This window comes from Pleurodeles waltl, chromosome 1_1, assembly GCF_031143425.1.
Source record: "Pleurodeles waltl isolate 20211129_DDA chromosome 1_1, aPleWal1.hap1.20221129, whole genome shotgun sequence".
NCBI classification, from domain to species: domain Eukaryota; kingdom Metazoa; phylum Chordata; class Amphibia; order Caudata; family Salamandridae; genus Pleurodeles; species Pleurodeles waltl.
This window is the reverse complement of record NC_090436.1, coordinates 828,592,593-828,609,577: the sequence shown is the minus strand read 5'-3', so window position 1 is coordinate 828,609,577 and position 16,985 is coordinate 828,592,593. Positions and strand designations below refer to the sequence as shown.

At 44.4% G+C, this 16,985-nt stretch overlaps 1 protein-coding gene across 1 annotated transcript in view; it reads right to left on the bottom strand.

Moving 5' to 3' along the window:
• The window catches only part of SMC5 (structural maintenance of chromosomes 5), a 647,363-nt gene that overhangs the window by 33,275 nt on the left and 597,103 nt on the right, over nucleotides 1-16,985 (bottom strand). The window contains exon 23 of the mRNA XM_069228845.1: nucleotides 4,551-4,646. Within this exon, the coding sequence (XP_069084946.1) occupies nucleotides 4,551-4,646 (96 nt within the window). The remainder of the gene's footprint in view (nucleotides 1-4,550; nucleotides 4,647-16,985) is intronic.

The window sequence follows — 16,985 nt, the reverse complement described above, 5'->3', positions numbered from 1 at the left end:
CTGATTTTACCTCTCCTTTAAGTCAACAGACCCGGTCTGTTTTGTAGTTCGTGATGTGGTACTACAGACAGATCCAACAGTGTTGTGTACCAATGTTGACGTACCCACATGGGAGCTATGGGGATGATGGTGAGCGAGGTTTGTTTAATCTTTCTGATCAGAAATGGAATCAGTGGGAGAGGTGGAAAAGCGTAAGGAAATATCCTTGACCAACTGATCCACAGAGCATTGCCCTTGGATTGAGGGCGTGGGTTCCTGGAAGCAAAGTTTTGACATATTACGTTTTCTTTTGTGGCGAAAAGGTCTATGTCTTGGGTTCCCCACATTTGGAAGTATTGTTGCATCACCTGTGGGTGAATCTCCCATTCGTGTACTTGTTGCTGCGTCCTGCTTAAGAGGTCTGCTAGTTGATTGTGTATCCCTGGGATATACTCTGCCACTAATTACACTCCACTGTGAATTGTCCATTTTCAAAGTGTCTGTGCGAGAATGGACAATTGAGATGAATGTCCCCCCCTATGTTTTTGCAGATAATACATTGTGGTCATACTGTCTGTTCTTATTAACACTATTTAATAATAAAAGAAAGAAAAGCTTTGAGTGCTAGGAATACTGCTAGTAATTCCAAGTGGTTTATGTGCTAAGTCAGCTGGATTGAGTCCCATTCCACCTGTATAGTAAGGATGTTGAGATGAGCTCTCCAACCTATCATTGATGCATCTGTAGTGATTATGGTCTGAGGCACAGGGTCCTGAAAGGGCCACCATTTTGATAGGTTGGTGTGATTCCACCACTACAGAGAGTGGTAAGTTTCACAGTCCAACAACACTAGATCCTGAATTTGACTGTGTGCCTGAGACCATTGTTGAGAGAGACATTGCTGTAGTTGCCGCATGTGAAGTCTCGCATTGGGCATTATTGCTATGCATGAAGCCATTATTCCTATTAGTTTTATCACTAACATCACTGTACAAGTGTGGTTATACTGTAGTTGTGATATGAGATTGTGAAGTGCTTGAATCCTGACTGGATTTGGGTATGCTAATGCTGACTGAGTGTTCAGGATTGCTCCTAGATACTGTTGTATCTGTGATGGTTGCAGGTGAGAATTTTGGTAATGTATAGTGAATCCTAGAGTGTTTAAGGTGTTTATAGCGTATTGAGTATGTTGTTGACAAATCTGAAGCGTTCTGGCTTTTATGAGCCAGTCGTCGAGGTAAGGGAAGACATGTATGTGTCGTCTTCTGAGGAATGCTGCAACTACGGTTAAACATTTGGTGAACACCCTTCATGCTGTTGTTACTCCAAATGGTAGCACTTTGAATTGGTAATGTTTCCTGCTACAACGTATCTTACATACTTTCAATGTGCTGGATGTATGGGAATGTGGAAATAAGCATCCTTAAGGTCTAATGCGGTTATGTAATTCTGTTTTGTAGTAGGGGAATTACATCTTGTAGAGTGACTATATGTAAGTGTTCTGAAATTATGTATAGATTGAGGGATCTGAGATCTAGGATTGTCTGAGAGTACCATCCTTTTTTGGTATGACAAAGTACAGTGAATATACTCCTGAACCCCGTTGGGATATAGGTACTTTCTCTATAGCTCCTTTGAGAAGTAGTGATTGTACCCTACTGTTTTAATAGAGTGAGATGCTCCTGAGTTAGTTTGTGTGAAAGAGGTGGAATGTTTGGTGGAGTGGAAAAGAGTTCTAGATAATAACCATGTTGGATAATTTAAAGAACCCACTGATCTGCAGTGGTGTTGTGCCATTGTGGATAGAAATTTACCAGTCTTCCTCCCGCAGGATATGTGTGCTCTGTGGGGATGGTGAGAAAGTCACTGTTAATTTGATTGAGAGGAACCCCTGGAAGTGTACGGTTTACTTCTTCCTGTATTGTTGGATCCTCTATAGGAGCCTCTATATGATCCTCTAGTGTAGAATTGTGAGGATTGTTTTTGTTGGGAGGTTGCTGTTTCTGAAGCTGATGGTTTGAAACCTCCTCTAAATTGTGGTCTACGACAAGTACTCTGGTGGGTGTGGTATACAATGCATCCATGGCTTTAGCGGTTTCTGAATCTTTTTTATGTTTATCTATGGTTGTGTCAACCTCAGGGCCAAATATATGTTGTTTGTCACAAGACATGTTTAGCGCTGCCTGTTGTTTTTCAGGTTTGAAACCTGAAGATCTTAACCAGGCACGTCTTTTAATAAGCATGCTGGAGTTGATTTAGCTGCTGTGTCAGCTGCATCCATAGCAGATCTAATAGCGTTGTTCGGTATAGCTTGCCCTTCATATACTATTTGTTGTCCCATCTTTTGGTGTTCTTGAGGGAGGTATTGTAATAGCTCTTCCTTTTCATCCCAGTGTACCCTATCATATCTAGCCAAAAGAGCTTGCGAATTGGCTATCCTCCAATGATTTGCAGCTTGTGAAGCTACTCTTTCCCCCGCTGTATCTGTTTTCCAACTCTCTTTGTCTGGAGGAGGGGCATCTCCTGTGGATTGACTGTTGGCTCTTTTTCTTGCTGCACCAACTACAACTGTAAGAACCCAATTACCTCCTGATTCAAACACTGGGTCTGAGGGTGCTGGTTTATATTTTTTATCCACTCTAGGAGTGATAATTCTAGCTTTAAAAGGTTCATGGAAAATATATGAAGCATGTCTGAGCATTCCTGGAAGACTTGGAAGACATTCATATTGTTTATGTGTAGACGCTAGTGTATCAAAAAGGAAATCTTGTTCCATCTGATCGGTATGCATTTGCACATTATGATAGGCCGCAGCTCTAGCCACAACTTGATTGTATGCAGTAGTGTCTTCTGGTGGTGAGGGTCTAGCAGGATATAAGTGTTAATCATTTGGTAGAACGGGATCAGAGTCATATGTATCCCATGGATCTCTTTCCTGCTGGTCATCACTAAGATCATCCCTATGTGGTGAGAATGAGGATGTGTGTGGTGATAATTGTGCTTCAAATGTGGGTGATGGTGGTGCTGTGGAAGGAAGAACAGGAGAGTTGTGGTGAAGACTGTTTATGTTTTGTAGCCTCTTCCTGTTGCTTGTCCTTGAAGACCTTTTTTGATGGAGGTACATCCTTTAAAGTGCCTAACTGGATTAGGAGTCTTTAAAAGTTCATTTCCTTTTAAATGACATTGGAGGGGAGCAATTATTCCTTTGGCCTTCTGAATGTGTATTTTGTGCTGTTTAGCGTCCATCACCTCTAAAAATGTTCTATGTGCAAGGATTCATGGGTAGAAGTAGTTTGCTTGCTACCCGTATCTTTGGACTCCGAAGGTTTGTGTTTTGTTTGAACCGAAAGCATCAGCTTCAAAGGTGGTGCAGATTTTTTCAGCTTCAAAGATGTGCTTTTTGGTTTTCGGCTCGATTCTGAGACTGTTGTAGGAGTTTGTTTGGTCAATACCGAAAGCACTTTAGTCTTTAATCTCGGTGCTGAACCCAAAGGTTGGTCATCCAGACTTTCCTTTCAAATCCGAACATGGCCAGAAAGCAGTGGAGGACAGATAACTAGCGCTGGAGTCTTTTTAATTATTTTTGTGTGATGCGATGGGGCAGTTGGACTGACGGACTGCACTGGAAGTACTTGGTGGCTATAATCTTCGAAGTATTGATCGGAGTCCGAGTCTTGGATGGAAAACTCTGCCCCTTGCCGAACTTCTTCTTGAGCGCATTCTTCACCGAAGATATCAGATGTGTCTTCTGTGGATTTAGACACCATTTCGAGACGACAAGTTCTATGGTCACAGAGAGTCTTTTTAGATTGAAATGATCTGCAGGTGTCGCAATTCTCTTCTCGATGATCGGGAGATAGACAGAGATTACACACGGGATGTTTATCGGTGTACGGAACTTTTGCGTGATACAGAGGACAAAATCAAAACGGAGTTTGTTCCATTAGACCTACATTGAAGTACGCCCTAAAAGGGTGATGCCCTTGTAAGGGCAAGAATTCGACCCCAACGGTCTAAATCGAATCGAGTATAGATGAAAACACAATCAAAACAATACCGATGATATTATAGAAAAGGTAGAATAAGTTCAGAAGTACCGAACTGAGATCCACCTGAGCGAGAGGAAACACGTCCGAACCAGACGGCAGAAAGAAAACATTCTAACAAAGGACACGATGCCCATGCACACTATCTCCGAGAGGAGGAGTCACTTGATCTCGTGACTCGAAAACCTTCTTTGGAGAAAAACAACTTGTAACACTCAGAGCCCAACACAAGATGGCGGACTTATGCTCAGCATGTGCATCTACAGCTACACATGCCACCGAACATATTATATATATATATATATATATATATATATAAAAATAAACATACACACAAGGTTCAAAACTAAAAAGTATACTGATGGTTAAGATCAAAAATAATTCATATTTTGTTACAAGTTTTGTGTAAAACAAGAAATGGAACAGAATTTTCCTTGGTTGTGCATGTGCTTATTTTAAGTCCTAAACTGGAATTTAGATTTAAAGCTTGTAATGCAAACATGAACCAAAAAAAGGCTGACTCACCTTTGGTGTGATGAAGAAGTACTGAGAAGTGCTTTCTTTGCAAGCAGTCTTAACCACCATTTCAAAAACCCGCCTCTCGTTGACTGGGTCCATTCCCTTGAGAAACGAAAAGTCAATGCAATTCTGAGAAGGTGACTTTGCGCTTAAATGGAGCAATGTAAATTATATACAGTGGCTAATGGGATTTGGAATTCTGAAAATAAAGTACCCAAAACCAAAATAGAGAACAAAAGCATCAACTATGGCCACGTTTGTGTCTCAATACCTTACTAGGAAGAAATAACTTACTTACCATCAGTAACACCTTTTCTGGCAGGTCCCTCACCTTGTGAATATTCCTTGGTGCCTAACTGGATTTAGCAGGAGGGATCATGAGCTCCGCCTCCAATCAGTCTCATCCCAGATGAGACATTGGGACCACTGTATTTGCGCCACCTCCATGCTTACTTAAGTTTCTTCCTGGTCTCTGTCTGGTCTGTGTGGCCCCGGGGCCCAAAGAAACCAGAAATGCCAGTGAGCAGATCTTTAGATTGGAATCCTATTAATGGATTGTATGAGTCCACTGGATCAGTGAGGAACCTGCAGTCAGAGTCGGTACCAGAAAAGTAATTACCGAAGGTAAGTAACTTATCTTTTGATAGAGATTTTTAAAAACAGATTCCTCACCTTGTGAACAGAAACCCAAGGAGTACCTCCCTGGGTGGCCAGGTGGTGAGTCTGCGGAATAGCTCAGACCAGGAAATCCTGCTGGATAGATAGGGCACAAAGCTCACCCCGTCAGACCTGACCATCCAGACAGTAATGCTTTGTGAACATGTGGAGGGATGCCCACGTAGTAGCCTGGCAGATGTCAAGAACTGGAAGACCATGAGCCAGAGCTGTGATAGCAGATTCTGCTCTGGTAGAATGTGCATGCAGCAGATCTTAATGCATGAAACAATGCATCAGAAGATGGTTCTCTTTTGCACCGCCTTCCCCATTTTCGCTCCAGAGAAGCCCACCAAAAAACTGATCAATGGTCTCTCGTCCAATCGACGTTGAAAGCTGACGGCCCTCGTAGGATCAAGGCAGTGGAGCCACGCCTCCTCCTTGGAGGGATAATGTGAAGGGTAAAAAGCTGATAAGCTGATGGGTTGCCCTACATGGAAGGGTGGGACTACCTTCAACAGGAATGCTGCTTTTGTTCAGAGAACCAACCTATCCAGAAGAAACATGTGTATGGTTGCTGTACAAAGGCTCAAGTTTGCTTACTAGTGAAACCTTGTTTTTGTGGTCAGCAGGCAGAGAGAACAGCTGTGCACTGGTTCAAAGGGTGTGCACATCAAGTATGAGGGAACCAAATTAAGTTCCTACTGTAGCATCACAAAAGGTATTGGCAGGGACAAGAGGATCTGCTCTTTTAAGAAATGCATCGCAACAGGTGATGTGAACAGGGATAGCTGAGGCAAATGTAAGGGGATAGAAAGGGACAAAAGCTTACCTTTAACTGTTGACACAGCAAGGCTTGCTGGGCTAGAGAAATACAAAACATTAAGATATCAGATAGCATTGCTTGTAGAGTGCCGTATGTACAATTTTGGTGGAGGTATGTCTGGCTGCCAGAATGACACAAACTACTTTGGGAGGAAGATAAAAAGCTATCCACTGTCACCGTTCAATCTCCACACACAGAGGTGCTGATTGTGCAGACTTGGGTGTGAGGCTTGGCCCTGCTGTTGAAACTGAAGGTCCTCCCAAAGGGGCAGCCAGATCAGAGTACATATGCTCATGGCCAGAAGTTCCGGCCCCAGACGTACCTCACCCAGTGTGGCGTCACCAGGATGTTTTGGCCCCAGTCTTTCTTGGTTTTTTTCAGCACTCTGGGCAGGGGAAGCAGGGGCTGAGAGGCATAGCCAAGATCCAGGAAGGAACTGTCTCTGAAGGAGAGCGGCCTTACGAACTACAAAACAGCCCAAAGTTTGGACACTGCATTCTCTGCGGCAAACAGATCAACTTCTCTTCACTGATGGAACATTCACAACAAATACTGGCAGCTAGGGACTTTGTACCGCACCACCTGTTGTAATCACCGAGTGCAAAACATTTATTGCCCAACTCTATAGACCAGCTACCAGATGGCTTAACATTAAGGACATTTTTTACGATCAGAGAGGCAACAAAAACAAAGTATAAAAGAGGAAGTATAGAAAGAACAGTGAGTACACAACAATGATCAAACAGTTTTCTTTTTCTCTTTGTTCTCTTTATTCTTCAGTGTAAACAACAATGCAGCCAACACGTTTTGCCCAATCACGGGCTTCCTCAGGGAATGAACCAGTACAGGTAATGTCCAAACATCCAGACTTTTATCATGTGATTTCAAAAGAACAGCAACTTTTCTCAGAGTACACTTCTTCAAAAACAAGTCTCAAATAGTAGTAATGGCAACAACATTCACTATAAATGATACTAGGTGCATCCAAAAAACTACTTCAGTCGTCAAGGCCAGGTTCGGCTAACTAAGATGCATCCAGAGTAAGTGACGTAGGTCGTAATGTACAAGTTACTTATCTTCGGTAACAATATATCTGGTAGAGACATTCTAGTTGCAGATTCGTTACCTTTTGAATTCCCCTAGGCGTCAGACTGTATCCGGAGACTTTTCATTGGGAAGTACCTCTGCTTGCCGTTCGGTGGCGTTGGTCAACTCCACGGGCGTCGGTGGTGTTGTGTTCGCTGTGAAGACGTCACGGTCGTATATAGGCACCACCCCGGCTCGCTGACGTCAGTTTCTTTTCATGACTTTCCACGCCAGAAGCACGGAGCCATGAAGACACATAGTGGTGTGCCAAAACTAGGGCCCGTTAAGGAAAGTTCCTGCCCCAAGGAATCAGTTCGCAGAGCAGGGAGGATGGATGGGTCGGTAAGGAATCTGCAACTAGAATATGTCTCTACCAGATATATTATTACCAAAGGTAAGAAACTTGTACATCTGATAGAGACTTCTAGTTGCAGACTCCTTACCTTTTGAATAGCTACCCGAGCAATACCATCCCTGGAGGTGTGCTGCGAGTCAAGATCACACCAGAAAGTCCTGCAGGACCGAATGGCCAAAGTAGCCGTCTCTGCAAACCTTACTGTCCAGGCAGTAATGTTTTGTGAATGTGTGCAGGGATGCCCACGTTGCCATCAGGCAGATGTCCAAACAGGAACTCCGCATGCTGACCCTGTGGTGGAAGCAGTTGCTCTGGTGGACTGAGCACGCAAGCCCTCAGGTGGTTGCTTCTTTGCCAAAACGTAGCATATTTTGAAACGGAGCACCATCCATCGCAAAGATGGTTCGCTTCTGCACCGTCCATCCTTTCTTTGCACCTGCATGTCCCACAAAGAGTTATCATACACTGGGAAATCTTTAATATGATTCAGGTAGAACGCAAAAGTTATTTTTGTGTCCAGGTGGTGGAGTCTCTCCTCTTCATGAGGGATGTGGGGGTACATAAAAAGTAGGCAAAGTGATGGATTGGCCTACAGAAAAAGGCATAACAACCTGAGGAAGGAAGCCCTGGTAAGAAGCACCACTTTGTCAGGATGGACAGATTAACATGGTGGCGTTAACGAAAGAGCTTGAAGCTCACTCACTCTGTGAGCAGAGGTGATGGCAATCAGGAAAGCAGTTTTTAGTGTGAGGAGCCGCAAGGGACAATTATGGAGTGGCTCAAAATGGGCACACAAGGTAGGTAAGGACCAGGTTGAAATCCCACAGGGGCATTCTGAACGGGGTAGGTGGATACAAATGGGTGAGTCCCTTAAGGAATCTCCCAACAATGGGGGAGTTGAATAGAGAAGGTTGATCTGGAAATCTGAGAAAGGCAGAGATGGCAGATAAGTAGCCTTTAAGAGTGCCCAAGACAGAGCCCTGCTGGGCAAAAGAAAGGATGAACAGTAGAACCTCAGACAGAGGTGCAGAATGTGGATCAATAGATTTGTTGTAACACCATGTCACAAATTTATGCCAACAACAGGTGTATACATTTTTGGTGGAGGGACGCCTGGCTGGCAAGATAACATTACAGGTTTCAGGCAGAAGGTCGAAAGCTGTCAACTGCCGCCGCTTAATCTCCTTACAAGAAGGCGGAGACTGGACAGGTTGGGTGGAGCACTGTCCCCTGGTACTGGGACAGAGGATCCTTCTGAAGAGGCATTCTGATCGCAGGATCCGAGGCCACGTTCAGTAGCTCGGGATACCATACTTTGAGCCCAGTCTGGAGCTACAAGGATTACATGAGCCCAGTCGTTCTTGATCTTCTCCAGAACTCTGGGCAGAAGAAGTACTGGTGGGTAGGCGTAAAGGAGGCCCATGTTCAACTCGAGCCGAAAAGCGTCACCTAGCCAATGCTGCCTTGGAAACGCCAACGTGCATAACAGCTGACATTGCACATTCTCTGCGGAGGTGAACAGATCTAACCAATGTTCTCCCTACTTCTTAAAGAGACGTCGCGCCACCTCTGGATTGAGACGCCATTCGTGATTGACCATGCATTGATAGCTGAGTTTATCTGCTTAGGCGTTCAGAGAGCCCACCAGATGTTGAACCATCAGGTTTATGCCCTGGTGTTCCAGCCATGTCCAGGGGTGCACAGCCTCTTGACAAGTGTCCACGACCCCACTGTGCCCTGCTTGTTTCAGTACTACATGGCAGTAGTGACACCTGCACCACTTTCCCTTTGAGAGAGGGAAGAAATGCTTTCAATGCAAGCCTGATTACTTAGAGCTCCACTAGACTGATGTGCAGTCCGGACTCCGCCAGAAACCTGGGCCCTCTGATCTCGGCCACTCCCATGTTGCCGCCCCATCCTAGGAGCGACGCATCTGTCACTATAGTGAGATCTGGCTGGGGAAGGGAGAAGAATCTTCAGTTGACCCAATCCTGACTTGAAAGCCACCACTGCAGATATTGTGCAGTTCACTCTGAGATCTAGACCATGTCGGAAAGATTCCCCAGATGCTGCACCCATTGGAACTTCAGGTCTCACTGCTGGGCCTGCATTTGCCATCTGGCATGTTTCACTAGCAGGATGCAGGAGGCCATGAGGCCCAGCAGCCTAAGAGTCATTCTCACCGAAATCCAAGACAGAGGCTGAAATATCGGTATCATAGCCTGAATATCTTAGACATGCTTTTTGGGAGGACAAACCTGAAATTGAACTGTGTCCAGAACAGCTTTGAAGAAGGGGAGTCAGGTGTGACTTCAGTACATTTATAGTGAATCTCAGCAAAAGCAGAAAGTTCTCTGTATTCTGGAGGTGGGAGACGACAATCTGGGATGTGTTCACATTCAACAGACAGTTGTCGAGGTAGGGAAAGACAAACACCTAAGCTGCGCAGATGAGCCACGACCACCGCCATTACTTTTGTGAACACCTGAGGGGCGCTGGTAAGGTCGGAGGGGAGCATGGTAAATTGAAAGTGCTTGTGATCTACCACGAATCGCTAGTAACATCAGTGGGCAGGCAGGATGGGTATGTAAAAGTAGGGGTCCTGCAAGTCCAACGCTACCATTCAGTCTCCAGGGTCCAAGGCAGACAGGACCTGAGCCAGGGTGAGCATTTTGAACTTCTTCTTGAGGAAGAGATTGAGGGCCCGGAGGTCTAGGATAGGGCGAAAGCCCTTGTCCTTCTTGGGCACCAGAAAGTAGAGAGAATAACAATCACAACTTACTTCTGGCGCAAGGACCCTCTCTATGTCTCCCTTGGCCAAGAGAGGGGCGACTTCCTCGCAGAGAAGTGCCAAATGATCCTCTGCTAAGCAGTCGTAAGATGGTGTCATTGGCGGAGGTGTAGTCTTGAAGGGGAGGGAGTAGCCCCTTCGTACTATTTGCAAAACCCACCTGTCCGTTGTGATGGATTCCCATTGGGGCAGGTGATCACGGAGCCAGCCACCAACTTGTCTGGAATTCTGCAACCGACTGGGAGAGTTTGGAGGCTGCAGCACGGGTGGGGCTGGACTGGGCAGACCTCTGGCTCCCTGACCCACAACCCCGTGGGATTCCATGGCCATACAGTGGCTGAGTAGCATGTACGGCTCTCGGGAAGGAATCACTCCCCTGCATCCGCAGGCACCAACTGCAACGATGACTGGCTGCATGGATCCTCTCTGCTCCAGAACTGTGTGGATCCCGCATCACAGGTGGTGGTCTGGAGTGGTCCCCTTGGTCCTCTATACCAGCAGTCCAACTTGGGAGACTAAGTCCTAGTCTCTCCTTGCAGGACAGTACCTCTGTGCACTTTGACTCTTGCAGCTACCAAGGCTTGTTTGTGCCTCCTCCAAGGGATCCTCAGGCTCCGCGTAACCCTGGCCTTCAGCTCTCTTCCTTGCACAGCACAGTCTCCTGTCTGCTGCTCCAGCAACATGGGACTCCTCTTCAGGTGTGCTGAGTGGGCCTTACTGCAACTCCTGTGCCTGGTGCCTGCAGTTCGCCTGTGGGGGCTGCCTCCTCTTTTTGTGACTCTCCCAGCTGCTGAGGGGTCACCTCAGACTCCCCTCCTTAGGTCGAGTCCCCTGGACGTTGCTGGTGCTCTACAGCCTTGCAAAACCTTCTTCTCCGACTCTTGCATTTGCCAAGGCTTGTTGGTGGTTTTCCAGCACCACTGCCTGACTGCATCACGACCGCCGATGTTTGACATCACTTGCATCACTTCTGGAACTGCTCTTCTGCTCCTGTGCTGCACTGCTGACTTTCTTCATACACTGTCGACATGGTCTTGCATCCACAGAAGGGTGGGTAGTGGCTCCTGCCACAGCCAGACACTCCAACTAGAACTGGACTTGGTCCCCTTCTTTTGCGGGTCCTCTTCTGTCAGGATCCACCTTTGGGTTCTTCCAGTCTTGTACAGTCCTTTTCCAAAGCTCTCCTTTGGGTTTGGGGAAAAACAGGTACTTACCTCTGCTCTCCTGGTTGCTGGGGGGCACCCTGGTACTTACATTTTGGGGTTCCTAGTTCCTCCAGCTACCCTTTGCTGATTCAACTTCCTTGGGTGGGGGACTGCCTTTCACATTCTACTTACTTAGTATATGGTTTGGTCTCCCCCTAGGGACTTCATTACTTACTATTGCTTTTACTATTGCTTTCGATGCGAATCACTGACTTCTAATGTGTACAAAATAGTGTGTTTATTTACCTCCTATTGGAGTATTGCCTATTCAGTATTTTAGTGTTTGGGGTACTATAATAATATATCTTTATTTTTGTAACATTTTGTGGTTCTTTAATGTGTTTAAGTGATCTAGTGGTATAGCATAAGCTTTGCATATCTCCTAGATAAGTTTGGCTGCTCATCCCCAACTACCTTTAGAGAGCCCTGGCTTCCTAGACATTGTCTACACCTCACTAATAGGGGATACCTGGACCTGGTATAAGGTGATAACACCATAGGTGGTCACCACACACCAGGCCAGCATCCTACAGTTTGTAACAAGCTGTAAGATGAATGTCTAAATAACTTATACTTTCCAATGTATGAGCAGACTGAGCATTAATTATATCTATATATTAGGACTTCCATCTTCACAGGATTTAACTTGTACCCCGATACTTTACTGTCTAAATGCAGCTACTTTAATACCAGACAGGGATATCCGGATCAGCTGTAATAATTAATACATCATCCGCATATGCCATAAGCTTAGGGGTACAGGCAATGTGACAAAGGACACACCTGCCTGGTACCCCTAGTTATTGTAAAAATGTTAGAAGAAGCCCCACTAATAGACACCATCCCCTACTGGTCACTGGGAGATAGACTGTATCCTTTTGATAACCGCTTCAGTGAACTCAAACAGGTCTAGCATCTGTGAGAGGAATGGCTATTCCACCTTTCAAATGCTTTTACCATATCAAAATCTATAATTAGGAGGACGTTAATTGTAGTATCTTCCTAGTTGATTAAAACTGCAGCCAAGTTGGTATGGGGAGTGATGTCTCTGCTGAGGAAGAATCTGTGCTACCACGGATTGTTGCATACAACAGCAAATATAAAATTCTACCAGAGTGGGGTCCTTCTCGTTCTAACAGAATACCATCATGTTGCTTTCTGAACATGTGACAGATTAGTTTAATTTTTTTTTTAATATTTATGTTTCTAAACCAATGTATAGTTCATTAGGAACCAAATCCATACATGTGGGTTTCCCTGGTGAAGCCCTCTTTATGGGGTCTCTAAGTCCCTGAAGAGTAACGGGTCTAAAATATCCAAGTTCTGGGACTGAGAGAGCATGGATAGCTAGATCACAGCCAATAATTGGCTAATTTCCCCGATTTCAGCCTTTGCCATAGAGGATGTATAAAGATTATTAATAAGTACAGAATTAATGGGCTATATCATCATCATTAAGTAGCCATCACTCTGTATGAGTATTTCTAATATGCGTTGTTTCGCTACGCATGTTCTTGCTTGTGCAGTAAGCGGTGGACCTATTTTTCACTATAATCCATTCTTAACATTTTAAAGTTTCGGATCTGGTGCTCTGTGTTTTTATTATGGGGTGCTTTAATTTGTGCCTTGGACCCTGTAACCTCACTGAATGTACTTGCATTCCGATTATCCATATTAGTTACTACAAAGGGATGCTCACGCTCTAATACCCTTAATTTGGTTTTAAGGTGTATAGTTCTTTCTCCTGCGGTTTTCTCTGTCTGGTGACAGTGTCTAATGCCGGCTTTTAATGAATCCCATAATTATCACCACTGGCTGTACCATACTGTATTTTAATAAAGATTTTCACCAACTTCGTTTTCTTTATCATGTATTCTTCCTCCTGCAGCACAAACTTTGGAAATGTCCATCCATGTTTACCCAGTACAAAAGAACAAGTTACTTACCTTCGGTAACGCTTTTTCTGGTGGATACACTAGCTACCTGTGGATTCCTCACCTTATGAATTCGTCCTTGCGTCAGCATCCGACGGAAAGTCTTCTTCCTAGCTGTCCACGTCGATGAGGACGTCATAATGGCACAGCTCCACGTGACTCCGTCTGACGTCAACGTGCCAATAAGAGGTCCTCGTCGGCGTACTGACTTCAGTTTCACCTCATTTTTTACGTGCCTTTGAGGCGAACAGGTGAGAACCGACCCATCAAAAACCGTAAAGAAAGATATATACACACACACACAATAACACTGTCCATTGAACCCATGTATTTACATAGATACCTTAAATACATATATATATATACACATATATACAAATAAGGAAAATGTCACTTACCCAGTGTACATCTGTTCGTGGCATTAGTCGCTGCAGATTCACATGCTGTGCATAGTCCGCCGTCTGGTGTTGGGTCGGAGTGTTACAAGTTGTTTTTCTTCGAAGAAGTCTTTTCGAGTCACGAGACCGAGGGACTCCTCCTCCTTTGTTTCCATTGCACATGGGCGTCGACTCCATCTTAGATTGTTTTCCCCGCAGAGGGTGAGGTAGGAGTTGTGTATGTTAGTAATAGTGCCCATGCAATGGAATGAATAAGTATGTATGTTGGAGATTACTTCCAAACGGCTACAGGCTCCCGGGGAGGCGGGTGGGCGCATGTGAATCTGCAGCGACTAATGCCACGAACAGATGTACACTGGGTAAGTGACATTTTCCGTTCGGTGGCATGTGTAGCTGCAGATACACATGCTGTGCATAGACTAGTAAGCAGTTATCTCCCCAAAAGCGGTGGTTCAGCCTGTAGGAGTGGAAGTAGTTTGAAATAAAGTTCTTCGTACAGCTTCACCTACTGTGGCTTGTTGTGCAGATAGCACGTCTACACAGTAGTGCTTAGTAAATGTGTGAGGCGTAGACCATGTTGCTGCCTTACATATTTCGTTCATTGGAATATTTCCTAGGAAGGCCATGGTAGCGCCTTTCTTTCTGGTTGAGTGTGCCTTTGGTGTAATAGGCAGCTCTCTCTTTGCTTTAAGGTAGCAGGTTTGGATGCACTTAACTATCCATCTGGCTATACCTTGTTTTGATATTGGGTTTCCTGTATGAGGTTTTTGAAATGCAATAAATAGTTGTTTTGTTTTCCTAATTAGTTTTGTTCTGTCAATGTAGTACATTAGTGCTCTTTTGATGTCTAATGTATGTAGTGCCCTTTCAGCTATTGAGTCTGGCTGTGGAAAGAACACTGGTAGTTCTACTGTTTGATTTAAGTGAAACGGTGAGATAACTTTTGGTAAGAATTTTGGATTGGTTCTTAGAACTACCTTATTTTTGTGTATTTGAATAAATGGTTCCTGTATAGTAAACGCCTGAATTTCACTTACTCTTCTTAGAGATGTAATGGCAATGAGAAATGCAACTTTCCACGTTAGGTATTGTATTTCGCAAGAATGCATGGGTTCGAAAGGTGGACCCATGAGTCTTGTCAAGACAATGTTGAGGTTCCATGAAGGAACAGGTGGTGTTCTTGGTGGTATAATTCTTTTTAGGCCTTCCATAAATGCTTTAATGACAGGTATTCTAAACAGTGAAGTTGAATGAGTAATCTGCAGGTATGCAGATATTGCTGCGAGATGCATCTTTATGGAAGAGAAGGCCAGATTTGATTTCTGCAAATGTAGTAAGTATCTTACTATATCCGTTGGAGATGCATGTAATGGTTGAACTTGATTATTATGGCAGTAGCAAACAAATCTTTTCCATTTACTTGCATAGCAGTGTCTAGTGGATGGCCTTCTAGCTTGTTTTATGACCTCCATACATTCTTGTGTGAGGTTTAAGTGTCCAAATTCTAGGATTTCAGGAGCCAAATTGCTAGATTCAGCGATGCTGGGTTTGGATGCCTGATCTGTTGTTTGTGCTGTGTTAACAGATCTGGTCTGTTGGGTAGTTTGACATGAGGCACTACTGACAGGTCTAGTAGTGTTGTATACCAAGGTTGTCTTGCCCATGTAGGTGCTATTAGTAGGAGTTTGAGTTTGTTTTGAGTCAATCTGTTTACTAGATATGGAAGAAGAGGGAGAGGGGAAAAGCGTACGCAAATATCCCTGACCAATTCATCCATAGAGCATTGCCTTGAGACTGCTGGTGTGGGTACCTGGATGCGAAGTTTTGGCATTTTGCGTTCTCTTTTGTTGCAAATAGGTCTATTTGAGGTGTTCCCCAAATTTGGAAGTAAGATTTTAGAATTTGGGGGTGAATCTCCCATTCGTGTACTTGTTGGTGATCCCGAGAGAGATTGTCTGCTAGCTGGTTCTGGATCCCTGGAATAAACTGTGCTATTAGGCGAATGTGGTTGTGAATTGCCCACTGCCATATCCTTTGTGCTAGGAGACACAGCTGTGTCGAGTGTGTTCCCCCCTGTTTGTTTAGATAATACATTGTTGTCATGTTGTCTGTTTTGACAAGAATGTATTTGTGGATTGTGATGGGTTGAAATGCTTTCAACGCTAGGAATACTGCTAACAATTCAAGGTGATTTATATGAAACCTTCTTTGATGTACGTCCCATTGTCCTTGGATGCTGTGTTGATTGAGGTGTGCTCCCCACCCTGTCATGGAAGCATCTGTAGTTATCACGTATTGTGGCACTGGGTCTTGGAAAGGCCGCCCTTTGTTTAAATTTATACTGTTCCACCATAGAAGCGAGATGTATGTTTGGCGGTCTATCAACACCAGATCTAGAAGGTGACCCTGTGCATGTGACCATTGTGATGCTAGGCACTGTTGTAAGGGCCTCATGTGCAATCTTGCGTTTGGGACAATGGCTATGCATGAGGACATCATGCCTAGGAGTTTTAACACCATCTTTGCATGTATTTTTTGTGTTGGATACATGGCTTGTATGACTTTGTAATTTTTTTTAACCCTTTGTGGACTTGGAGTGGCTATCCCTTTTGTTGTGTTGATTGTCGCTCCCAAGTATTGCTGTGTTTGGCACGGCAGAATGTGTGACTTTGTATAGTTGATGGAGAACCCTGGTTTGTATGACATAATCTGTGTGGTGTGAACACTTTGTTAGGGAGTTGGTCTTGATTAGCCAATCGTCTAGGTAGGGGAACACGTGTATTTGCTGCCTTCTGATATGTGCAGCTACTACTGCTAGACATTTTGTAAAGACTCTCGGTGCGGTTGTTATACCGAACGGCAACACTTTGAATTGGTAATGTATTCCCTTGAATACGAACCTTAGGTATTTCCTGTGCGAGGGATGTATCGGTATGTGGAAATACGCGTCTTTTAGATCTAAGGTTGTCATGTAGTCTTGTTGTCTCAACAGTGGTAATACGTCCTGTAGCATGACCATGTGAAAGTGTTCCGATTTGATGTAGGTGTTTAGTGTTCTGAGATCTAAGATTGGTCTCAGTGTTTTGTCTTTTTTTGGTATTAGAAAGTACAGTGAGTAAATTCCTGTGTTTTTTTGTGGACCTGGTATGAATTATATTACGTCCTTTTGTAGTAATGCTTGAACTTCCAGAT